The sequence below is a fragment of the Ammospiza caudacuta genome, chromosome 39, assembly GCF_027887145.1.
Source record: "Ammospiza caudacuta isolate bAmmCau1 chromosome 39, bAmmCau1.pri, whole genome shotgun sequence".
Taxonomy (NCBI): domain Eukaryota; kingdom Metazoa; phylum Chordata; class Aves; order Passeriformes; family Passerellidae; genus Ammospiza; species Ammospiza caudacuta.
The window spans coordinates 396,294-420,433 of NC_080631.1; the positions used below are offsets into that span (position 1 = coordinate 396,294).

At 44.8% G+C, this 24,140-nt stretch overlaps 2 protein-coding genes across 4 annotated transcripts in view; both read right to left on the reverse strand.

The window, feature by feature from the left end:
* NGDN (neuroguidin) overlaps window positions 1-5,176 on the reverse strand; it is a 10,748-nt gene extending 5,572 nt beyond the window's left edge. Inside the window, exons 1-3 of the mRNA XM_058823199.1 lie at window positions 5,129-5,176; window positions 4,967-5,038; window positions 1,682-1,822 (exon numbers count right to left, since the gene is read on the reverse strand). Coding sequence (XP_058679182.1) covers window positions 1,682-1,822; window positions 4,967-5,038; window positions 5,129-5,176 — 261 coding nt within the window. The remainder of the gene's footprint in view (window positions 1-1,681; window positions 1,823-4,966; window positions 5,039-5,128) is intronic.
* A 1,444-nt stretch (window positions 5,177-6,620) lies between these two features.
* ACIN1 (apoptotic chromatin condensation inducer 1) overlaps window positions 6,621-24,140 on the reverse strand; it is a 36,175-nt gene continuing 18,655 nt past the window's right edge. The window contains exons 8-17 of one of the 3 annotated variants that reach the window (XM_058823187.1): window positions 21,177-21,216; window positions 19,505-19,623; window positions 17,576-17,794; window positions 16,864-17,083; window positions 15,294-15,439; window positions 13,585-13,692; window positions 11,497-11,604; window positions 10,071-10,473; window positions 8,929-9,029; window positions 6,621-7,145 (exon numbers count right to left, since the gene is read on the reverse strand). In XM_058823187.1, the coding sequence (XP_058679170.1) occupies window positions 6,879-7,145; window positions 8,929-9,029; window positions 10,071-10,473; window positions 11,497-11,604; window positions 13,585-13,692; window positions 15,294-15,439; window positions 16,864-17,083; window positions 17,576-17,794; window positions 19,505-19,623; window positions 21,177-21,216 (1,731 nt within the window). In that variant the 3' untranslated portion in view covers window positions 6,621-6,878. Of the gene's footprint in view, window positions 7,146-8,928; window positions 9,108-10,070; window positions 10,474-11,496; window positions 11,605-13,584; window positions 13,693-15,293; window positions 15,440-16,863; window positions 17,084-17,575; window positions 17,795-19,504; window positions 19,627-21,176; window positions 21,217-24,140 lie in introns of those variants that run through there. The other 2 variants (XM_058823185.1, XM_058823188.1) reach the window with 2 other exon arrangements.

Below are 24,140 nucleotides of genomic sequence, written 5' to 3' on the forward strand. Positions count from 1 at the left end.
CCCAAAAATCCCCACATTTTCTCCCTGAATTTCCCAAAAAAACCCAATTTTCCCCCCAAATTTTCCCCAAAAATCCCCAGTTTTCCCCCCAAATTTCCCAAAAAACCCCAATATTTCCCCCGAATTTTTCCCAAAAAACCCCCAATTTTCCCCCCGAATTTTCCCAAAAAACCCCAATATTTCCCCCGAATTTTTCCCAAAAAACCCCCAATTTTCCCCCCGAATTTTCCCAAAAAACCCCAATATTTCCCCTGAATTTTCCCAAAAGTCCCCCATTTTCCCCCCGAATTTTCCCAAAAAACCCCAATTTTTCCCTGACTTTTCCCCCCGAATTTCCCCAAAAAACCCCAATTTTTCCCCCTGAATTTCCCCAAAAAACCCCAATATTTCCCCCGAATTCTTCCCAAAAAATCCCCATTTTCCCCCTGAATTTTTCCCAAAAATCCCCCAATTTTCCCCCCGAATTTTCCCGAAAAACCCCCAATTTTTCCCCTGAATTTTCCCCAAAAATCCCCCAATTTTCCTCCAGAATTTCCCCAAAAACCCCAATTTTCCCCTGAATTTTCCCCCAGAATTTCCCCAAAAACCCCCAATTTTCTCCCCGATTTTCCCCAAAAATCCCCCAATTTTCCCCTGAATTTTCCCAAAAATCCCCACATTTTCTCCCTGAATTTCCCAAAAAAACCCAATTTTCCCCCCAAATTTTCCCCAAAAATCCCCAGTTTTCCCCCCAAATTTCCCAAAAAACCCCAATATTTCCCCCGAATTTTTCCCAAAAAACCCCCAATTTTCCCCCCGAATTTTCCCAAAAAACCCCAATATTTCCCCTGAATTTTCCCAAAAGTCCCCAATTTTCCCCCCGAATTTTCCCAAAAAACCCCAATTTTTCCCTGACTTTTCCCCCCGAATTTCCCCAAAAAACCCCAATTTTTCCCCCTGAATTTCCCCAAAAAACCCCAATATTTCCCCCGAATTCTTCCCAAAAAATCCCCATTTTCCCCCTGAATTTTTCCCAAAAATCCCCCAATTTTCCCCCCGAATTTTCCCAAAAAACCCCAATTTTTCCCTGACTTTTCCCCCCGAATATCCCCAAAAAACCCCAATATTTCCCCTGAATTTTCCCAAAAGTCCCCCATTTTCCCCCCGAATTTTCCCAAAAAACCCCAATTTTTCCCTGACTTTCCCCCCGAATTTTTCCCCAAAAAACCCCAATTTTTCCCCCTGAATTTCCCCAAAAAACCCCAATATTTCCCCCGAATTCTTCCCAAAAAATTTCCATTTTCCCCCTGAATTTTTCCCAAAAATCCCCCAATTTTCCCCCCGAATTTTCCTGAAAAACCCCCAATTTTTGCCCTGAATTTTCCCCAAAAATCCCCCAATTTTCCCCCCGAATTTCCCCAAAAACCCCAGTTTTCCCCTGAATTTTCCCCCAGAATTTCCCCAAAAAACCCCAATTTTCTCCCCGATTTTCCCCAAAAATCCCCCAATTTTCCCCTGAATTTTCCCAAAAATCCCCACATTTTCTCCCTGAATTTCCCAAAAAAACCCAATTTTCCCCCCAATTTTCCCCAAAAATCCCCCAATTTTTCCCCCGAATTTTCCCCAAAAACCCCAATTTTTTCCCCAAATTTTTCGCCCAAAAATCCCCAATTTTTCCCCAATTTCCCCCCGAATTCCTCACCACGCGCGTCTCCAGCAGCCGCTCGCGCGCCGGCCCCGCGCTGCTCAGCGAGCGCCCGCGGCTCTTGGCGCAGACGAGCAGGGCCAGGTCCTGCAGGTACCCCAGCAGCGCCTGCGCCCGCACCTCCAGCAGGGACAGCCCCTGAAACCCCACATTTCAACCCAAAAATTCACAAAATTTAATGTAAAATTCATAGCGGCAAAGGCGTCCCTTGCGGCACCCCAAAAATCCCAAATTTCACCCCAAAATTCGGGCAAATTTCACCTAAAATTGGTGTCGGCAAAGGCGCCCCCTAGCGGATGGAAGGACCCCCAAAAATCCCAAAATTTTACCCCAAAAATTGGTAAAATTTAATTTAAAATTTAATTTAAAATAGGTATTGGCAAAGGTGTCCCTTGCGGCACCCCAAAAATCCCAAATTTCACCCCAAAATTCGGGCAAATTTCACCTAAAATTGGTGTCGGCAAAGGCGCCCCCTAGCGGATTAAAGGACCCCCACAAAAATCACAAAATTTTACCCCAAAAGTTGGTAAAATTTAATTTAAAATCGGTGTCGGCAAAGGCGCCCCCTAGAGGATGGAAGGACCCCCAAAAATCACAAAATTTTACGCCAAAAATTGGTAAAATTTAATTTAAAATAGGTATCGGCACAGGCACCCCCTAGTGGATGGAAGGACTCCCAAAAATCCCAAAATTTTAACCCAAAAATTGGTAAAATTTAATTTAAAATAGGTGTTGGCAAAGGCGTCCCCTAGCGGATTAAAGGACCCCCAAAAATCCCAAAATTTTACCCCAAAAATTGGTAAAATTTAATTTAAAATAGGTATTGGCAAAGGTGTCCCTTGCGGCACCCCAAAAATCCCAAATTTCACCCCAAAATTCGGGCAAATTTCACCTAAAATTGGTGTCGGCAAAGGCGCCCCCTAGCGGATTAAAGGACCCCCACAAAAATCACAAAATTTTACCCCAAAAGTTGGTAAAATTTAATTTAAAATCGGTGTCGGCAAAGGCGCCCCCTAGAGGATGGAAGGACCCCCAAAAATCACAAAATTTTACGCCAAAAATTGGTAAAATTTAATTTAAAATAGGTATCGGCACAGGCACCCCCTAGTGGATGGAAGGACTCCCAAAAATCCCAAAATTTTAACCCAAAAATTGGTAAAATTTAATTTAAAATAGGTGTTGGCAAAGGCGTCCCCTAGCGGATTAAAGGACCCCCAAAAATCCCAAGATTTTACCCCAAAAATTGGTAAAATTTAATTTAAAATAGGTATTGGCAAAGGTGTCCCTTGTGGGACCCCAAAAATCCCAAATTTCACCCCAAAATTCGGGCAAATTTCACCTAAAATTGGTGTCGGCAAAGGCGCCCCCTAGCGGATTAAAGGACCCCCAAAAATCCCAAAATTTTACCCCAAAAATTGGTAAAATTTAATTTAAAAGAGGCATCGGCAGAGGCGCCCCCTAGAGGATGGAAGGACCCCCAAAAATCCCAAAATTTTACGCCAAAAATTGGTAAAATTTAATTTAAAATTTAATTTAAAATAGGTATCGGCACAGGCACCCCCCAGCGGATTAAAGGACCCCCAAAAATCCCAAAATTTTACCCCAAAAATTGGCAAAATCCAATTTAAAATAGGTATTGGCAGAAGCGCCCCCTAGCGGATTGAAGGACCCCCAAAAATCCCAAAATTTTACCCCAAAAATTGGTAAAATTTAATTTAATTTAGGTATTGGCAGAGGCAGCCCCTAGTGGATGGGAGGACACCAAAAATCCCAAAATTTTACCCCAAAACTTCTTAAATTTCATTAAAATTTAACCCAAATTAGGTAACAGCAGAGGCGCCCCTGGCGGATGGGAGGATTGGCTGGAGAACCCTAAAAAACCCAAATATTTACCCCCAAAATCAGTAAAATTTAATTTAAAATAGGTTTTAGCAAAGGCGCCTTCTGCAGTACCCCAAAACCCCCCAAATTTACCTCAAAATTTGTCTAAATAAACCCAAAACCCCAAAATCCCCTCAGGGACCCCAAATTCCCCTCAGAATCTTCAAAAATCTCCTCAGAATGCCCCAAAATCCCCTCAGAATCCCCCAAATCCTCTAAAAGACCCCTCAAAAAACTGAAATTTCCTCAGAATTCCCCAAAATTCCCTCAAAGATCCCAAAATCCCCTCAGGATTCCCCCAAAATCCCCTCAGGATCCCCTAAAACTCCTCAAAGACACCTCCAAAAACTGAAATTTCCTCAGAATCCCCCAAAATCCCCTCAAAGATCCCAAAATCCCCTCAGGATTCCCCCAAAAATCCCCTCAGGATCCCCTAAAACTCCTCAAAGACACCTCCAAAAACTGAAATTTCCTCAGAATCCCCCAAAATCCCCTCAAAGATCCCAAAATCCCCTCAGGATTCCCCCAAAAATCCCCTCAGGATCCCCTAAAACTCCTCAAAGACCCAAAAATCCCCTCAGAATTCCCTCAAGAACCCGAAATTTCCTCAGAACTGCCCAAAATCCCCTCAGAATCTTCAAAAATCTCCTCAGAATGGGCCAAAATTCCCTCAGGATCCCCCAAATCCCCTCAAAGACCCCTCAAGAAACTGAAATTTCCTCAGAATCCCCCAAAATTCCCTCAAAGATCCCAAAATCCCCACAGGATTCCCCCAAAAATCCCCTCAGGATCCCCCAAATCCTCTCAAAGACCCCTCAAGAAACTGAAATTTCCTCAGAATCCCCCAAAATTCCCTCAAAAATCCCCTCAGGATTCCCCCAAAAATCCCCTCAGGATCCCCTAAAACTCCTCAAAGACCCAAAAATCCCCTCAGAATTCCCTCAAGAACCCAAAATTTCCTCACAACTGCCCGAAATTCCCTCGGGGATCCCCAAAATCCCTCAAAGACTCCAAAATCCCCTCAGGACCCCCCAAAATTCCTCTGGGATCCCCTAAACCCCTCAGAACCTTTCAAATCCCCTCCAAAACCCGAAAATCCCCTCATGGGTGGGCGAATTCCCGGCAAAAACGCGAAAATCCCCTCAGAGATGCCCAAAATCCCCCTCAGGGGTGCCCAAATCACCTCAGAACCTCCCCAAAATCCCCTCGTGATCCCCTAAAATCCCTCAAGACGCCCGAAATCCCCTCAGGGATTTTACAAAACCCTTCAGGGATCCCCAAATTCCCTCGGGACGCCCCGAATTCCCCTCGGGCACCGCTCGAATCCCCTCAGAACCTCGCCAAACCCTTTAAAGGCTCCCAAATGCCCTCACGATTCCCCCCCCAGAACGCTCTCGGTACCTCCTTGGTGTCCAGCTGCCCTCCCCTCACTCTCCGCAGCATCTCCCGCCCGTGCGCCGCCACTTCCGCCGCCTGCAGAGACCCAAAATCGGCATTTTTGGAAAAATTCGAGGCTTTTTTGGCGTTTTTTGGGCGTTTTTTGGGGGTTTTTATGGGTCTCACCTGCGCCCGCAGAGCCTCCAGCAACGCGACCGCCTCGGACGCCGCCATGTTGGAAATGCACGTGAGGGGAGAGCGGGCAGCCAATCAGAGCGCGGCATGCGGGGCGGCGGCCAATCAGAGCGCGAGAAGCGCTAAGAACGCCCGCCCATAGCCGGGCAGGCTAAGAAGAAATGATTGACAACTAAGAAAACCAAACAGAGCGCCGAAAGGAGAAAGAATGACCAATGGGAATGGAGAACGGCGGGATGGCGCGCGTCCAGCCTTAATGAGGGCTATTGGCCAATGGCAACGGGGAAAAGCGTGATTGACAGGTGCAGAGGCCAATAGGAAGCGAGAATTAACTCTCCTAAGCGCCTCCAAGCCTTTCGAGATCTCTGAAATTCTCCAAAAACTCCATTTTTCCACCCAAAAAGTTCAAATTTATCTTCCAAAAATTCTTTTTCATCCCGTCAAAACCCAGCCAGGACCATGTAAATCACGCCAAGGATCCCAAAAAGTTCAATTTATTCCTCCCAATTTCCCTCCTTGGACCCAATTTACCCCCCAAACCCCCACATTTTTTGCCCTTAATTCCTCGTTTTTGACCCAAAAATTCCACATTTTGTCCCCTTAAAGTTTCTCATTTCCCCTTAAAATTCGACATTTCCCACCCAAAATTCCCACATTTTTTGACCCAAATTCCCACAATTTCCACCCAAATCCCAGTTTTGGGCCCCCAAATTCCCACATTTCTCCCCTTAAAACTCCACACTTCCCTGGAAATTTCTACATTTTTACCCAAATTCCGACATCTCCCACCCCAAAATTGCCTCATTTTCAACCCCTAATTCCCACATTTTTAAAACTTAAATATTCCAAATTTTTCCTCCTGAAATTCATGTATTTTGTGTAGAAAATTCCACATTTTCCAGTCAAATTCCCACATTTAGACCCAAATTCTCCAATATTTCACCCAGATGTTTTTCCATCGTACTTCTCCAACGTTAATCTAAATTTCTTCCAATTTTTACCCCAACTTCCACTTTTTTGACCCAAATTTCCCCGTTTTCCTCCAAATTTTAACCCAGATTTTTTTCCCAGCCGAACCTCCCCGTCTTTATCCCAAACATCCTCCAGTTTTCACCAAAATTTCCTCCGAATTCAACCCAAATTTCTACATTTCCCTCCGATTTCTAACCCAAGTTTCTCGCATCCAAATTTTCCAAAACTTCACCAAAATTTCCTCAGATTCCGCCCCAGATTTCCACATTTTTTCCTCAAAATTTTGCACCCAAACCCCCACATTCCCCACCCAAAACTTCCACCTTCCCACCCCCTAAACCTCACATTTTTTTCACCTAAAGTTTCCACATTTTTCGCCCCGAAAATTCCAAATTACCGCCCCAAAATCCGCCATTTCCGCCTGCAAATTTTCCCCCTTTTTCCCCCCCCAAATTTTCCCTCTTTTCCCCCAAAAACATCACCACAGCGATTTTATTTTTCTCTCCCCGTTTATTCCCCCGTCCCCTCTCTGGTTCCGGCGCCGTTTTTGGGGCGATTTTTGCCGTTTTCGGGGCCATTTCCGCCATTTTGGGGCCATTTCCGCCATTTTGTGGTGATTTCCGCCATTTTGTGGCGCTTTCCGCCATTTTGTGGTGATTTCCGCCATTTTGTGGCCATTTTGTGGTGATTTCCGCCATTTTGTGGCGATTTCCGCCATTTTGTGGCGCTTTCCGCCATCTTGTGGCGCTTTCCGCCATTTTGTGCCCCCTCAGCGCCGCCGGGGGCTTCGGCTGCGGCTGCGGCGCTTCCGGGATCCCCCGGGGGGCGGAGCCCTGGCGCCGGCCCCGCCCCCTCCCGACGTCCGCGAGTGGGCGGGGTTTGAGCCGGAAGCCCCGCCCCCCGCGGAGCCGGCCCCGCCCCCCTGCGCGCTGGCCCCGCCCCCCTGGCGCTGCCGAAGCTCCTCCTCCTCCTGCTCCTTCCGGCGCCGCTCGCGCTCCCGCGCCCGCGCCGCCCGCTCCGCCTGCTTCTGAAGGAGCTGAACATGCAAATTCATGCTAATTAGGGCGCCGTCACATCGCTCTCATTGGTTAACAACGACATCGGCAAAACTGGTTTTTTTTTTCCCAAAAAAACCCCATTTTTCCCACACGAAAATCCAATTTTTTCGCCATTTTTTCACAATTTGCCTCCCATTTTTTCAACCCTAAATCCCAAACTTTATTCGGGTTTGTTTCAAAACTTTCGCCTTTTATTCCCCATTTCTTAAATTTCTCCCTTTTCCCCCAGGCTTTTCTTCGTTTCTCTCCTTCGTTCCCGTTTTTCCAGATTTTTTCTGTTTTTCCCTTTTTTTATTTTCCTCTAATATTCGATTTTTTCCTCGTGTTTTTACGTGTTTTTATGTGTTTTTCCAATTTCCCTTCCAAGCCGCATTTTCCCCTTTTTCCCCCAAATTTCCCCTTCAAAATCCCATTTTTCCCTATTTAACCCCGCTCCGCCTGCTTCTGCAGCAGCTAAACATGCAAATTCATGCAAATTAGGGCGCCGTCACATCGCTCTCATTGGTTACTAACAACATCAGCAAAACTGGATTTTTTCCCCCCAAAAAATCCCATTTTTCCACACAAAAACCCAATTTTTTCTCAGTTTTTCCCATTTTTTCCCCATATTTTTAACCCTAAACCCCAAATTTTTCTTTGCTTCCTTTCAAAAATTTTTCCCTTTTACTCCCTGTTTTTAAAATTTTCCTCCTTTTCTCCCATTTCCTCCCTTTTCTCTCAAACATTTTCTTCATTGTTCTCTTTTACTCCCATTTTTCCAGACTTTTTCCTGTTTTTTCCATTTTTTTTTCCCTCTAATATTTTATTTTTCCCTTGTATTTTCCCACGTTTTTCCAAATTTCTATCAAAATCCCATTTCCCCTTCTTTTCCCCCAAATTTCCCCCTCAAAACCCAATTTTTTTTTTTCACATTTAACCCCTCCTCCACCTACTTCTGGAGCAGCTGCGCATGCAAATTCATGCTAATTAGGGCGTGGTCACAGCGCTCCCATTGGTTATCAGACAGGTTGAGGGGTTTCGGGTTTTTTCCCCTAAAAAAATCCCTTTTTCCCTCATTGAAACCCAACTTTTACCCATTTTTTTCCCATTTTTCCCCACATTTTTTCAACCTAAATCTTGATTTTAAAAACGCTTCTTTCTAAATATTTTCCATTTTTTCTCCAATTTTTCCACATTCCCAATTTTTTGATCCTCATATTCATTACCCGTTTTCCCATTTTTTTTTTCGTTTTCTCCCTAAAGTTTAACTTTTTTCTCTATAAATTTTTCCGCATTATGATTTCTTTTTCCTAAAACCAAAACTTTCCACCCCAATTCTGCTGATTTTAAGTGATTTACTCCAAAACTCCCATTTTTTAACTCTGATTCCGTCACATTTTTGGATAATTCGGCCACAAAATTCTCTTTTTTTTTGGCTTTTTGTCCTCGTTTTTGCGACCGCACTTTAGCAATTCCCACGAGAATTCCTCCCAAAATTTCCCTTGTTTTCCATTTTTAACCCTTTGTTTTCCCCGCTCCAGATCCCAATTTTTCCCCGAAACCCCCAAATTTTATATTAAAAAAAAAAATTCTGTGAAAAACACCCAAACTTACCCCAAAACTTCCCCGAATTTTAAAAACCAAAAACTTTTCTTCAAAAACCCCAAAATCCCCTTCAAACACTCCCCTAAAAAATCCCCCAAATTTAACTTAAAACCCCAAATTTCCCCCCAAAGCCCCGCCCTTAAACCGCAGATATGCAAATGACATGCAAATGAGCACCTGGGAGTCGGTCAGCGGCAGCCAATAGATGCACGGCGCCGCTTTGGTTTTCCGGAACAGATCGTCCAATAGCTTGGCCGGGGGCTCCTCCGGGGGCTTCTCTGGGGGGCGGAGCCAAACCCTCAGGGCCACGCCCACTTAGCCAGCTTGTGGTTCCCTTCGCGCCAAGCCACGCCCACCTTGCCCCAGGCCACACCCACCCCATTAAAACACGCCCAATCACCGCTTGGTAACTATCTATGGCGATTAAGCCACACCCACCGTAATTTAGCCCCTCCCACTTCCCTTTAGGCCACTCCCACAACCCCTAATTGCCATATACGGTAATGGCACGCCAACCGATGCCTTTAAGCCCCTCCCACCAAGCTCTGGCCACGCCCACATTTCCATTTAGGGGAAGATTTCGGAACGAAGCCACGCCCACAAATTTTAACCCCTCCCACTGCACCCAATACCCACTTGTGGCCAATAAGCCCCTCCCATTTCTGCTTAAGCTCCTCCCACTTCTGCTTAAGCTCCTCCCACAATTCCTTTAGCACATGCCACTCTCCCTGGTTTCCATATATGGTTGTTAAGCCCCTCCCACCAACCCTTAGGCCCCTCCCACACTCTTTAATATGTTCTTACCTGCCCTTAAGCCCCTCCCACTTCCCTTTAAGCCCCTCCCACCTCCATTAAACCCCTCCCACACCACTTAAGCCCCTCCCACTTCCTTTATTAAACCACTCTGACCTCCCTTTAAGCCCCACCCACCTCCATTAAGCCCCTCCCACACCACTTAAGCCCCTCCCACCTCCTCTATTAAACCACTCTGACCTCCCTCTAAGCTCCTCCCACCTCCATCAAGCCCCTCCCACACGACTTAAGCCCCTCCCACCACCTTTATTAAACCACTCTGACCTCCCTTTAAGCCCCTCCCACCTCTATTAAACTCCTCCCACCACCACTTAAGCCCCTCCCACACCACTTAAGCCCCTCCCACCTTCCCTTAAGCCCCTCCCACCTCCCCTTAAGCCCCTCCCACCTTTACTAAACCCCTCCCACTGCCCTTTAAGCTCCTCCCACTTTTTGAACCCCTCCTACCCCCTTCAAGCCCCTCCCACCCTCAAGCCCCGCCCCCTTCCCGTTGAAGCCCCGCCCACCTTTCCTCTCGGGCCGCGCCTCCCTCTGTCCCCGCCCCTTCTCCTTGTCCCCGCCCCCTTGGGGGCGCGTCCTGCCGCTCCTGCCCTCGCGGGGGGCGTGTCCAGGCGCGGCCCCGCCCCCCGGGGGGCGTGTCCCGGCGCCGGGGGCGGGGCTTTTCCCGCGGTCCCATTCGCGCTGTTCCCGCGCCCGTTCCCGCCGGGAGCGCTCCCGCTCGCGCTCCGCCCACTGCCAGGGCTCCGCCCCCCGCGGGGCGTGGCCGGGCGGGGACACGCCCCCCTGGGCGGGGTTGAGGGAGGAGGAGGAGCCGGAGGAGGGGGCGGGGAAAGGGGGGGAGGGGCGGGGCTGCAAAGGGGAGGGGCTGGAGGAAGGGGGCGGGGCCAGGAGGCCGCGGTGGAAATCCAGCTGGAAGGGAAGCGCGGAAATCCGGCACCGAAAGTTCAGAAATTTCACCCAAAACGCCAAAAATTCCACCCCAAAAGTTGCAAATTTCGACCCAAAATCCGCTAAAAATTGTGAAATTTCAACCCAAAGTCCACCCCAAAATTTAGAAATTTTAACCCAAAATCTACCCCAAAATTTAGAAATTTCACCACAAAATATACAAATTTTAACTCAAAATCCCCCCCAAAATTCATCAATTTAAACCCAAAACCCACCCAAAAGTCATAAATTTTAACCCAAAATCTACACCAAAATATACAAATTTCCACCCAAAATCCACCCCAAAATTTACAAATTTCAACCCAAAACCCACCCCAAAATTTAGAAATTTCACCCCAAAATCCACCCCAAAATTTAGAAATTTTAACCCAAAATCCACCCCAAAATTTACAAATTTCAACCCAAAACCCCCCCCAAAATTTACAAATTTCAACCCAAAAATCCACCCCAAAATTTACAAATTTTAACCCAAAACCCCCCAAAAAAATAATTTCAAAATTCTCAAAAAAATCCCCAAAAAAATCTTTAAAAATCCCCCCAAAAAAATCCCTAAAAATTCCACGCCCAAAAATCCCAAATTCCACCAAAAAAAATTCCCCAAACCACCGCAGATTCTGCGAAAAAAAAATTCAAAATATTCCCCAAAAAGCCCCAAAAAAATCATTTAAAAATCCCCAAAAAAATCTTTAAAAATCCCCAAAAAAATCTTTAAAAATCCCCCAAAAAAATCCCTAAAAATTCCACCCCCAAAAATCCCAAATTCCACCAAAAAAAATTCCCCAAACCACCGCGGATTCTGCGTTAAAAAAATTCAAAATATTCCCCAAAAACGCCCAAAAAAACCATTTTAAAAATCTCAAAAAAATCCCAAAAAATTCAAAGAAAATCCCTTAAAAATTCCCACACTCGGGAACGTTTAAAAACCCCCAAAATTTGCCCAAATTTGCCCAAAATTTGGATTTTTTGCCCTATTTTTGCGCCCACCTCCTCCTGCTGGGCGAAGTCGGCGGCGAGGACCTTGGGGTTGGACTGCGGCCACTTCACCCCGTGCAGCGCCTCCCGCGTGGCCACCGCCTCCTCCACCGAGCAATACTGCAAAAAATAACGTCAAAAACCAAAATTTTGGTAAATTTAAAAATTTGGGAATTTTTAGAAAAAAACCCGGAGAAAATCCGACGAAATTTGGGGTTTTTACGGCGTTTTAAAGCCAATTTTGAGGGTTTTTTAGGGGTAAAAATCCCAATTTTTCAGATTTTTTTTTGCAGGATTTCAGAAATTTCTGGGGTAACTTTGTTAATTTTTAGAAAGTTCTTTAGGATTTTAAAAAATTTAAAGGAATTTTGAGGAAATTCTTTCAGTTTCTTGAATTTTAAGAATTTTTTAGGTGGATTTCACAAGATTTTAATAGAATTTGAATTTCAAATTTCGAATTTCCCAGAATTTTTTTGTGCAAAGTTCAGAACCATTTCAGAGATAAAAAAATGATAATTTTTAGAATAAAAATATTTTAATTTTTGAAGATTTAACAAAAATTTGCGAATACTTTGAATTTTTTGTGGGAAATTTCAGGGGGGTTTTGGAGATTTTGAGGTCTAGGCCAAGCAGCGCCTCCCGCATGGCCACCGCCTCCTCCACCGAGCAATACTGCAAAAAATAACGTCAAAAACCAAAATTTTGGTAAATTTAAAAATTTGGGAATTTTTAGAAAAAAACCCGGAGAAAATCCGACGAAATTTGGGGTTTTTACGGCGTTTTAAAGCCAATTTTTAGGGTTTTTTAGGGGTAAAAATCCCAATTTTTCAGATTTTTTTTTGCAGGATTTCAGAAATTTCTGGGGTAATTTTGTTAATTTTTAGAAAGTTCTTTAGGATTTTAAAAAATTTAAAGGAATTTTGAGGAAATTCTTTCAGTTTCTTGAATTTTAAGAATTTTTTAGGTGGATTTCAGAAGATTTCAATAGAATTTGGATTTCGGATTTTCGAATTTTAAAAACGAACTTTTGAAATATTTGAAATTTTTTATCTTTCTAAAATTTTCCAGGGACTTCTGCGAAAATTTGGGTGGATTTGAGCAATTTTTTTGGAAGTTTTTGGAATTTTTGGGGTTTTTTTTATTGATTTTCCGTGACCACCGGGGGGCGCCACCCCCGTTCCTCCCGATGGTTTCTCCCTTCAAAATCCTCATTTTTGGCCCAAATTTCGCCGTTTTTTCGCCGAATTTCGCGGTTTTTTCTGGAAATTTGAATTTTCCTCAGCTAAAATAAGAATTTTTGGGGTGAATTTGTGGGGTTTTGGGTGGGTACCGTGACGAAGCAGCGGGATTGGATGCCGTCCATCCAGAACCCATGGTGCTTAAAATTTTAAAAATGAATTTTTCATAAATTTGGAATTCTTCACATTTTCAAAAATTCTCATCAATTTTTGCGATAATTTGGGTGGATCTGGGCCATTTTTTGCGAGGTTTTTTGGAGTTTTTTGGGCATTTTTTTGAGTTTTTTTATCAATTTTCCCTGACCACCGGGGGGCGCCACCCCCGTTCCTCCAGATGGTTTTTCCCTTTCAAATCCTCATTTTTCGCCCAAATTTCGCCGTTTTTTCGCGGAATTTCGCGGTTTTTTCGGGATATTTATATTGTAGACAAATTGATTGATAATTTCGGGGTGAATTTGTGGGGTTTTGGGTGGGTACCGTGACAAAGCAGTAAAATTTGATGCCGTCAATCCAGAACCCGTTGTGCTTCAAACACCAATAAACTTTAAAAACGAATTTTTGAAATATTTGAAATTTTTTATCTTTTTAAAATTTTCCAGGGACTTCTGCGAAAATTTGGGTGGATTTGAGCAATTTTTTTTGAAGTTTTTGGAATTTTTGGGGTTTTTTTATCGATTTTTTTCCTGACCACCAGGGGGCGCCACCCCCGTTCCTCCCGATGGTTTCTCCCTTCAAAATCCTCATTTTTCGCCCAAATTTCGCCGTTTTTTCGCGGAATTTCGCGGTTTTTTCTGGAACTTTGAATTTTCCTCAGCTAAAATAAGAATTTTTGGGGTGAATTTGTGGGGTTTTGGGTGGGTACCGTGACGAAGCAGTGGGATTTGATGCGGTCGATCCAGAAGCCGTCGTCCTTGAGGCGCCCGGTGCGGCCCAGCAGCTCCTTCAGCTGCCCCAGCGTGAAGGGACGCACCTGAAAAGGGGCGTGGCCAAAAAAGGGCGTGGTCAGGCAAAGGGGCGTGGTCATGCAAAAGGGGCGTGGCCAGGTGAAACCACACCCCAAAAAAATCCCCCAAAATTTGGCTGAAAATTGACCAAAATGGCCCCGAATGGATAAAAATGGACCCGAAAATGAACAAAAAACACCCAAAAGGGAGAAAACGGCCGAAAATGGCACCAAAACGACCCCAAACCGCCCCAAAAATGACCCCAATTTTTCCCAAAATAACCAAAAAACCCTTAAAAAATCCACAAAAATTCCTTTCCCCCCACCCTGAAAATAACCCAAAACCCCAGGAATTTTCCCCAAATTCCCCCGAATTTTTCCCCAAATCTCCCCCCGAATTTCCCCCAACTTTTCCCTGAATTTCCCCTGAATTTCTCCCAAATTTCCCCCAAATTTTCCCTGCATTTCCCCTAAATTTTCCCTGAATTTTTCCCCAATTTTCCCCCAAATTTTCCCCCAAAATTTCCCCCAAATTTTTCCCTAAATTTTCCCCCAAATTTTCCCTGAACTTTTTCCCAAACTTCCCCCGAATTTCCCCCAAATTCCCCCGAATTTTTCCCCAAACTTCCACCAAATTTTTCCCGAATTTCCCCCAAATTTCTCCCCAAATTTCCCCCAAATTTTTCCCCAAATTTCCCCCCAAATTTTCCCTGAATTTCCCCACTTTTCCCCCAAATTTTTCCCCGAATTTTTCCCCAAATTTCTCCGCAAATTCCTCCCAAGTTTTCCCCCACATTTTCCCTGAATTTTCCAACAGATATTTCCCTAAATTTTGCCCCAAATTTTCCCTGAACTTTTTCCCAAACTTCCCCCAAATTTTCCCTGAACTTCCCCCCAAATTTCCCCCGAATTTTTCCCCAAATTTCTCCCAAATTTTCCCCCAATTTTTTCCCCGAATTTCCCCCAAAGTTTCCCCCCAATTTTCCCTGAATTTCCCCGAATTTCCCCCCGAATTTCCCGCAAATTCTCCCCAAATTTTACCCAAATTTCCCCCCAAAATTTCCCCCAAATTTCCCCCGAATTTTTCCCCAATTTTCCCCAAATTTTTCCCAATTTTCCCCCCTAATTTTTCCCCAAATTTTTCCCCAAATTTATTCCCCAATTTTCCCCAAACTTTTCCCCAAATTTCCCCCAAATTATCCCCCAAATTTCCCCCAAATTTTCCCTGAATTTCCCCCAAATTATCCCAGAATTTTTCCCCAATTTTCCCCAAATTTTTCCCCAAAATTCCCCCAAATTTTCCCCAAACGTTTTCCCAAAATTCCCCAAATTTCCCTGAATTCCTCCCAAATTCTCTCCCTAATTTTCCCAATTTTTCCCCCAAATTTTCCCCAAAATTTCCCCAAATTTTTCCCCAAAATTTCCCCCGAATTTTCCCCCAATTTTCCCCAAACGTTTTCCCAAATTTCCCTCAAATTTCTCCCAAATTCTCCCCCTAATTTTCCCCAATTTTTCCCCCTAATTTTCCCAAACTTTCCCCCAAAATTCCCCCAAAATTCCCCCGAATTTCCCCCAAATTTTCCCGAATTTCCCCAAACTCCGCATTTTTCCCCCCAAAATTCCCTTACCAGGTTGCAGAGGTGCACGATGGGGGAGGGGCGCTGCCGGGGGGGGGAGGGGCGCGGCGCCGCCCTCACGGGCTCGTCCACCGGGAGCAGCAGCGACCCCGAGCGCCAGGGCGGGGGCTGGGCGCGCCTGGGGGGCGGGGCTTCGCCTGGACAAAGGGGCGGGGCTTAGCAATGACGTCATCGCAAAAAAATCCCCATTTATTGCAGATTTTTTTTTGGATTTTTAAGCATTTTTCGAGGTTTTAGTGAAGGCTGTGCACGCCTCGTGGGCGGGGCTTCGCCTGGAGAAAGGGGCGGGGCTTAACAGTGACGTCATGGCAAAAAATCCCCATTTTTTGGAGTCTTTTTTCTGATTTTTCAGCATTTTCAGAGGTTTTAGTGAAGGCTGGGCGCGCCTCGTGGGCGGGGCTTCGCCTGGACAAAGGGGCGGGGCTTAGCAATGACGTCATCGCAAAAAAATCACCATTTATTGCAGATTTTTTCCTGAATTTTGGGGATTTTTAGAAATTTTTGTGAAGTCTGGGCGCGCCTCGGGGGCGGGGCTTCGCCTGGACAAAGGGGCGGGGCTTAGCCATGACGTCATCGCAAAAAATCCCCATTTTTTACAGATTTTTTTGGGGGATTTTTAAGCATTTTTCGAGGTTTTAGTGAAGGCTAGGCGCACCTCGGGGGCGGGGCTTCACCAGGACTGAGGGGCGGGGCTTAGCAATGACATCATCACAAAAAATCCCCATTTTTTGGAGATTTTTTGGGGATTTTTAGGCATTTTTAGGGGTTTTAGTGAAGGCTGGGCGCACCTCGGGGGCGGGGCTTCAGTTGGACAAAGGGGCGGGGCTTAACAATGACGTAATTACAAAAAATCCCCACATTTTGTAGATTTTTGGGGGATTTTCAGGCATTTTTAGAGGTTTTAGTGAAGGCTGGGCGCGCCTCGTGGGCGGGGCTTCACCTGCACAAAGGGGCGGGGCTTAGCAATGACATCATTGCAAAAAATCCCCATTTTTTAGAGATTTTTTGGGGATTTTTTGGGATTTTTCGGTATTTTCAGAGGTTTTAGTGAAGGCTGGGCGCGCCTCGGGGGCGGGGCTTAACCCGGAGAAAGGGGCGGGGCTTAGCAATGACATCATCACAAAAAAAAAAAGGGATTTTTTGGGGGATTTTTTGAGGGATTTTTGGGGAATTTTGGGGGTTTTGCAAAGGACCCTGTTGCCGAAAAGGGGCGGGGCTTCCCCTGGGAAAAGGGGGCGGAGCTTCGTGATGACATCATAGCGCCAAATCGAAGTTTTTTGGTGTTTTTTTCAGTTTTTAGGGACTATTTTGGGGTTTTGTGGGGTTTTCTGGGGGGAATTTTTGGGGGTTTCGGTGAAGGCCCTGCGACCGCCTCGGGGGGGCGGGGCCTGGCAAAAGGGGCGGGGCTTAGGAATGACGTCATCACACAATAATCCCCCTTTTTTTTGGTCTTTCTGTTTAGAATTAAATCCCCTCCCCCATTACTCAAACCCCTCCCCCACCCCTTCAAGCCCCTCCCACTTTTTAGCCCCTCCCCCTTCTTAGCCCCGCCCCCACTCACCTCCTTTCCCCTCCCCCTCTCCCGGGGTGGGCGTGGCCGCTGCGGCAGGAGGGGCGGGGCCTGCGTTGGCCCCTCCCCCTCCCGGCGTCGCTGTGGTGGGCGGGGCTTGCCCGGAGTGTGGGAGGGGCTTGTCCTGGCCCCGCCCCTCGTCGCTCTCCTCCCCCTCCTCCTCCTCCTGCCCCTCCCCCCGCCCGTTCTCGCCCAATGAGGCGGGCACCACCTGGAAAAGGGGCGGGGCTTTCAACAAGGGGGCGTGGCCCCAACGACATACTGTTTAGCAAAGTGGGTGGGGCTTAAAGGGAAAAAGGCGGGGCTAAAGGGCAAGGGCGGAGCTTAATGGAAAGGGGAGGGGCTTGAAGTTTTAAAAAGGGGAGGGGCTTAATGATTGGGGGAGGGGCTTAAAGTGGGATTATTTTAAAGGGGAAGGGGCGGGGCTTAGTGGGGGAGGGGCTTAGCGGGAAATTAAGGCAAAAGGGGAGGGGTTAAATTGGGGGGGAGGGGCTTAAAATGAATAATCCATTGCACAGGGGGCGGGGCTGAACGGGAAAGGGGCGGGGCTTAAAGGGTAAAGGCGTAAATGGGTGGGGGAGGAGCTTAAAAAGGGGGAGGGGCCTGAAGCGGTGTGGGAGGAGCCAAATTTCGCTTGTTTGAAGCGGGGGAGGGGCCGAAAGAGTTGTGGGCGGGGTTTAACAGGGTGTGGGCGTGGCCTGACCTGAGTGACAGTCCTGCAGATCTTCAGGTGGGGGGAGGGGAGCAGCAGCGGTTGGGGGTGGGGCAGGGGCGGCCCCGCCCCTAAGGAGGAGGCCACGCCCCCCTTGTCCGGCCCCTCCCCCCCCTCGTGCTCAGGCCCCTCCCCCATGAGGGCGGGGCCGTCCCCGCCCCCCTCGAGCGGCTCCGCCCCTCCCCCGGCGCGGATCTCGGGGATCAGGCTCTGCGAAAACGGGGAGAGAAACGCGAAAAACGGGAAAATTACGTTCAAAAAATCGAAGTTTTAGAGAAAAGAAGAAAAAAAAATTTTGGGGGAAAAAAGGAAAATTTGGCAAAAAAAAAAAAAAACACGAAAAATGTTGAGGAAAACGTGAAGTTGGGGGTGAAATTGTAGAAAAAGGTGGAAAAAAACGGGACAAAAATTGAAATTTTAGGGGAAAAAAAAGAAAAATCTGGAGAAATAACAAAAAAATTTGAAAATTTGTAAAGAAAAACATGAAAAAATTTTGAAGTTTAGGAACATTCTGGAAAATCTAATAAAAACGGGGGGTAAAATAATTTTTTTGGGAAAATGATGAAATAGTTGGCGGGGAAGTCTGGAAAATTGAAAATAAAAATGGGGAAAAATTGAAAATTTTTGGGAAAATGAGAAAAATTGGAGATAAAAATGGGAACTTTGGAGGGAACTGAAAAAGCCTTTGAGGGAAACTGGAATTTCTGGGCAAATTAAGGGAAAAGTAAAGAAAAAATTGGAAAAAGACATTGAATTTTGGGGGAAAATTATAAAATATTACAGGAAATGTAAAAATATTAAAAAAAAAAAAAAAAAAGGGAATTTTTGGTTTAAAAATACCAGGAAAAAGTGGGGATATTTTAGCCGACGAAATGGAGAAGTTTTTGGGCTAAAAAATTGAGAAAAAAATTGTTTTAAATTTTAAAAATTATTTTAAATTTTTAGAGTAAAAATTCGGGGAAAAAAAAAAAAAAAAGGGGAAAAAATCCCAGGGATTTTTCGCTTAAATATTTACTAATATTTAATATTTAAAATTGATTATTAATAAATATAAATTTGATAATTAAAATTAATAATTAAATTGTATTTTAAATACTGAAAATTTTTAAAGGGAATTAATTTTGGATGATTTAAAAACACCAGGAAAAAAACGGGGATATTTTGGCCAATGAAATGGAGAAGTTTTTGGGCTAAAAAAACGAGAAAAAAATTATTTTAAATTTTAAAAATTATTTTAAAATTTTAGCGTAAAAATTCGGGGAAAAAAAAGGGGATTTTTCGCTTAAATGTTTACTAATATTTAATAATTAAATTTAATTAGTAATAAATATAAATTTAATAATTAAAATTAATAATTAAATTGTGTTTTAAATATCAAAAAATACTAAAGGGAATTAATTTTGGATGATTTAAAAACATCCAGGAAAAAGAGGGGATATTTTGTCAAGGAAATGGAAAAGTTTTTGGGCTAAAAAAACGAGAAAAAAAATCATTTTAAAGTGGAAAAAACCGCGAATTTTTAGCGTAAAAATTCGGGAAAAAAAAACAGAAAAAGGGGAAAAAAACGGGGATTTTTCGCTTAAATAGTTAATAACATTTAATAATTTAATTTAATTATTAATAAATATAAATTTAACAACTTAATTTAATAATTAAAGTGCGTTTTAAATATCAAAAGCAATTAAAGCAAATTAATTTTTGATGATTTAAAAGGAAAAAGAGGGGATATTTTGGCCAACGAAAATCATTTTAAAAGTGGAAAAAAATGTGAAATTTAGCGTAAAAATTCCGGGGAAAAACCAAAAAAAAGGGGGGAAAAAACCGGGGATTTTTTTCGCTCCGAGCTTAGAAATTGTGTTTTAAATATTAATAAATATTAAAAGTTATTAGAGGGAATTATTTTGGGTGATGAGTGCCCACCTTGAGGGAGTCGGTGCTGATGCTGATGGAAGGTTTCTTGGGCGCCGTCGCCCCCCAGCGCCGCTTCCGGGGCCCCCCCGCGCCGGCCCCGCCCCCGTCCGGCTCCGCGCCGCCCCTGGCTGCTGATAAATAGCGCTAATTAGGTCATTAATAACCTTAATTAACCGCTAGTTACGTTATTATTTTATTATTTTACCCATTAATTATTGACCCCCCTGGTGAACCCTGCCCCCATCCGGCTCCGTGCCGCCCCTGGCTGCTGATTAATAGCGCTAATTAGGTCATTAATAACCTTAATTAGCCACTAATTACGTTATTATTCTATTATTTTACCAAATAATTAGTGACCCCCCTTGTCAACCCTGCCCCCGTCCGGCTCCGTGCCGCCCCTGGCTGCTGATTAATAGCGCTAATTAGTTCATTAATAGCCTTAATTAGCCGCTAATTACGTTATTATTTTGTTATTTTACCCATTAATTATTGACCCCCCTGGCCAACCCTGCCCCCGTCCGGCTCCGCGCCGCCCCTGGCTGCTGATTAATAGCGCTAATTAGTTCATTAATAGCCTTAATTAGCCACTAATTACGTTGTATCACTCCATACCCCCTGTATCACTCCATTAATTAGTCCTTAATTAGCGCTCCCATGTACCGGTTTCACCCCATAATTATAGAGAATTAATTATCCAATTAACCTTTAATTACCCTCTTAATTAAATACTTTTATAACTTAATTGAGTCCCTCCTACACCCACTGTAATTATTAGTTATTAATAATTAGTTATTAATTATTAGTTATTATTAGTTATTACTAGTATCAATTATTCATTAAAACCTCCCGGGCCACACCCACTTCATTTACATACACCACTAAGCCACGCATAATTTGGCCACACCCCGTTTCAGTGCCTAATTTGCATATTCAACCCTACCCACAGTCGCACCTTTCCCAATCAGGCCCCGCCCCTTTCCCCACCCTCATTTCCATATTAAGCCCCGCCCACACCCCAAACCCCTCCCAATTTTACCATTTCTCTTTAAGCCCCACCCCTTTCTCCGCCCTCATTTCCATATTAAGCCCCGCCCACACCCCAAACACCTCCCAATTTTACCCCCACCTGTTTCTCTTTAAGCCCCGCCCCTTTCCCACCCCCATTTCCATATTAAGCCCCGCCCACACCCACAAACCCCTTTCAATTTATCCCCATTAAATTCTGCTTTAGGCCCCGCCCCTCATTTCCATATTAAACCCCTCCCACACCCCCAAAACCCCTTCAGCATTAAAGCCCCGCCCCTCATTTCCATAGTAAACCCCGCCCAAGCCCCTAAAAGCCCCGCCCACTTTCCCCACAAGCCCCGCCCCTCGTTTCCATAATAATCCCCTCCCACACCCCAACCTTTCATATTTAAAGCCCCGCCCCTCATTTCCATATTTAACCCCTCCCACATTCCCCAAACCCTTTAGTACTGCAGCCCCGCCCCTCATTTCCATATTAAGCCCCTCCCACTCCCTCCAACCCTTTGGAATTTAACCCCAATTCATCTCCCTTTAGGCCCCGCCCCTCATTTCCATATTAAACTCCTCCTCCCACACCTCAACCCCCTTCAAAACCAAAGCCCCGCCCCCTTTCCTCCCCAAGCCCCGCCCCCTTTTCCAGGCCACGCCCACTCACACAGCACCGCAATCTTCCTCTTGAAGCCCCTGGGCGTGGCCTGGGGAGAGACGGGGGCGGGGCCAAGGAGGAGGGGGAGGGGTCAAAGGGGAGGGGGCGTGGCGTCAGCAAAAGGGGGCGGAGCTCGAGGCTCCTCCCCCCCGCCCTCCCCGAGCCCCTCCCACACTTCCATATTTGGCGCGAGGGGGCGGAGTCACGGCCGAGGGGGCGGAGTCGCGGCCCGGGGGGGCGGAGTCTGGAGGAGTCCTTGGGAGGGGATTTGGGGGAGTTGTCCCAAAAGTCGAATTTTTCACCCCAAAAAATTCCAAACTTCGCCTTTTTTTCGGTTTTTTTTTTCCTCCTCGCCCCCAGAAAAATCAAATTTTGGGGTTTTCCGAGTCCTTTTTGGTGTTAAAAACGGAAATTTTGGGGTTTTCGGTTCCTTTTAGAGTCCCAAAAAGCGAAAGTTTTGGCGGTTTTTTTTTAAAGTCCATTTTTGGCCTCAAAAGCGCAATTTTTTTATTTTATTTTATATATTTTTTTTTCACCTTAAAAAATGAAATTTTGGGGGTCTCCAAGTCCATTTTCTCCTCCGGAATTGGGAATTTTTGGGGTTCCGGCTGCGTTTTCGACGCTTTTTAAGCGAATTTTTAGGGTTTAAAAGTCCATTTTTCACCCCCAAAAAAAAAGAAAATTTTCGGCGTCTCACGGGTCGATATTTCGCCCCAAAATTCAAATTTTTTTTTGTTTTTTGGGGAGGTTTCAAAGTCGATTTTCCGCCCCAAAAACCCCAAAGTTTGGGCGTTTCAACGGCGACTCCTCATCCCAAAAAAATGAAATTTTGGGGTTCCCAAAGTCCGTTTTTCACCCCAAAATTAAAAATTTTGGGTTTCCAGCTCCATCTCCTGCCCCAAATCCCGAATTTTTGGGGTTCAAAGTCGAAATTTTTGTCGTTTCCAGCTCCGTTTTTGCCGCAAAAATGAAATTTTTGCGTCGTTTTTTCTTCCAAAAACGAAGATTTTGGGGTTTTTTTGATAATTTTCGCTGGGTTTTTATCGATTTTGGAGATTTTCGAGCCTATTTTTCTTCCAAACCCGACGATTTTGGGGTCTCTGGCTCCGTTTCCTCCCAAAAATGAAATTTTTGATGTCTCTGAGTCCGTTTTTTCCTGCGCAAATGAAGATTTTTGGGTATTTTTTGCAAAAAAAACGAAATTTCGGGCGTTTTCAAGTCCGTTTTTCTTCCAAAAACGACAATTTTGGAATCTTAGGCTCCATTTTCGCCCAAAAAAATGAAATTTTTGGGTTTTTTGAGTCCATTTTCCTCATTTTTGCAGAATTTGGGGGTTTTAAAGTCAATTTTTCCCAATTTTGGGGTTTTTTTTAAATCCGTTTTTCGCAGATTTTGGGGTTTCCGAGTCCGTTTTTGCAAATTTTTGCAAATTTTTGCCAATTTGGAGGTTTTTGATTCCACTTTTCTTCCACAAACGAAGATTTCGGGCTCTCAGGTTCCAACCTCACCCAAAAAAAATGAAATTTTCGGGGCTTTTTAGGTCCCTTTTTGCCCCAATTTTTTGCCATTTTTGGGGTTTTTCTCGAGTCCGTTTTTACCCCAATTTTTGCAGATTTTGGAGTTTCCGAGTCCATTTTTTTTGAAGTTCTGGAATCCATTTTTTCCCCAATTTTTTGCCGTTTTTGGGGCATTTCGAGTCCATTTCCTGCCCCAATTTTTGCCGTTTTTGGAGATTTTTTCACTTCGTTTTTCCCCCAAATTTTCGCAGATTTTGGGGTTTTCCGTTCCCCAATTTTTGCCGTTTTTGAGGTTTTTTCCAGTCCATTTCTGCCCCAAATTTTTGCCGTTTTTGGGGTTTTTTCCAGTCAATTTTTGCCCCAATTTTTGCAGATTTTTTCGGGGGTCTCAGGCTCCGTTTTCACCCAAAAAATAAAATTTCGGGGCTTTTTTGAGGCCCTTTTTGCCCCGATTTTTGCCATTTTTGGGGTTTTGTGTTTCCCATTTTTTGCCGTTTTTGGGCCATTTCTGAGTCCGTTTTTGCCGGAAATTTTTGCCATTTTTGGGCTTTTTCTGTTTCCCGTTTTTTGCCGTTTTTTCAAGTCCATTTTGACCCCAAATTTTTGCAATTTTGGGGTCTCTCCGTGCTCCATTTTTTGCCGTTTTTCGGCCGTTTCTGAGTCCATTCTTGTCCCAATTTTTGGGGTTTTTCTGAGTCCGTTTTTGCCCCAATTTTTGCCATTTTTGGGGATTTTTCGAGTCCATTTCTGCCCCAAATTTTTCCCGGTTTTGGGGTTTTCCTTCACCCCAATTTTTGCCATTTTTGGGCCATTTCTGAGTCCATTTCTGCCCCAATTTTTTGAAAATTTTGGGGATTTTTCGAGTCCATTCCTGCCCCGATTTTTGCCATTTTTGGGGTTTTTCTGAGTCCATTTTTGCCCCAATTTTTGGGGATTTTTCGAGTCCATTCCTGCCCCAAAATTCTGCCGGTTTTGGGCCATTTCTGAGTCCATTCCTGCCCCAATTTTTGCCATTTTTGGGGTTTTTCTGAGTCCGTTTTTGCCCCAATTTTTTGCAGATTTTGGGGATTTTTCGAGTCCATTTCTGCCCCAAATTTTTGCCGTTTTTGGGGTTTTCCTTCGCCCCGATTTTTGCCATTTTTGGGGTTTTTTTGAGTCCATTCCTGCCCCAATTTTTGCCGTTTTTGGGCCATTTCCGAGTCCGTTTTTGCCCCAATTTTTTGCCGTTTTTGGGGATTTTCCGAGTCCGTTCCTGCCCCGATTTTTTGCCGTTTTGGGGCCGTTTCGAGTCGGTTTTTGGCCCCGGGTTTTTGGGGCGATTTTGGGGTTTTTTGGTTCTGCCGTCATGGGGGGGGTGCCCGAGCTCCTTTTTGGGGCCTTTTTGGGTTTTTTCCGGAAGGTTCCGAGCTCCGTTTTGGGGGGGTTCCGGAAGGTTCCGCTGGGTGCCCAAAAAAGA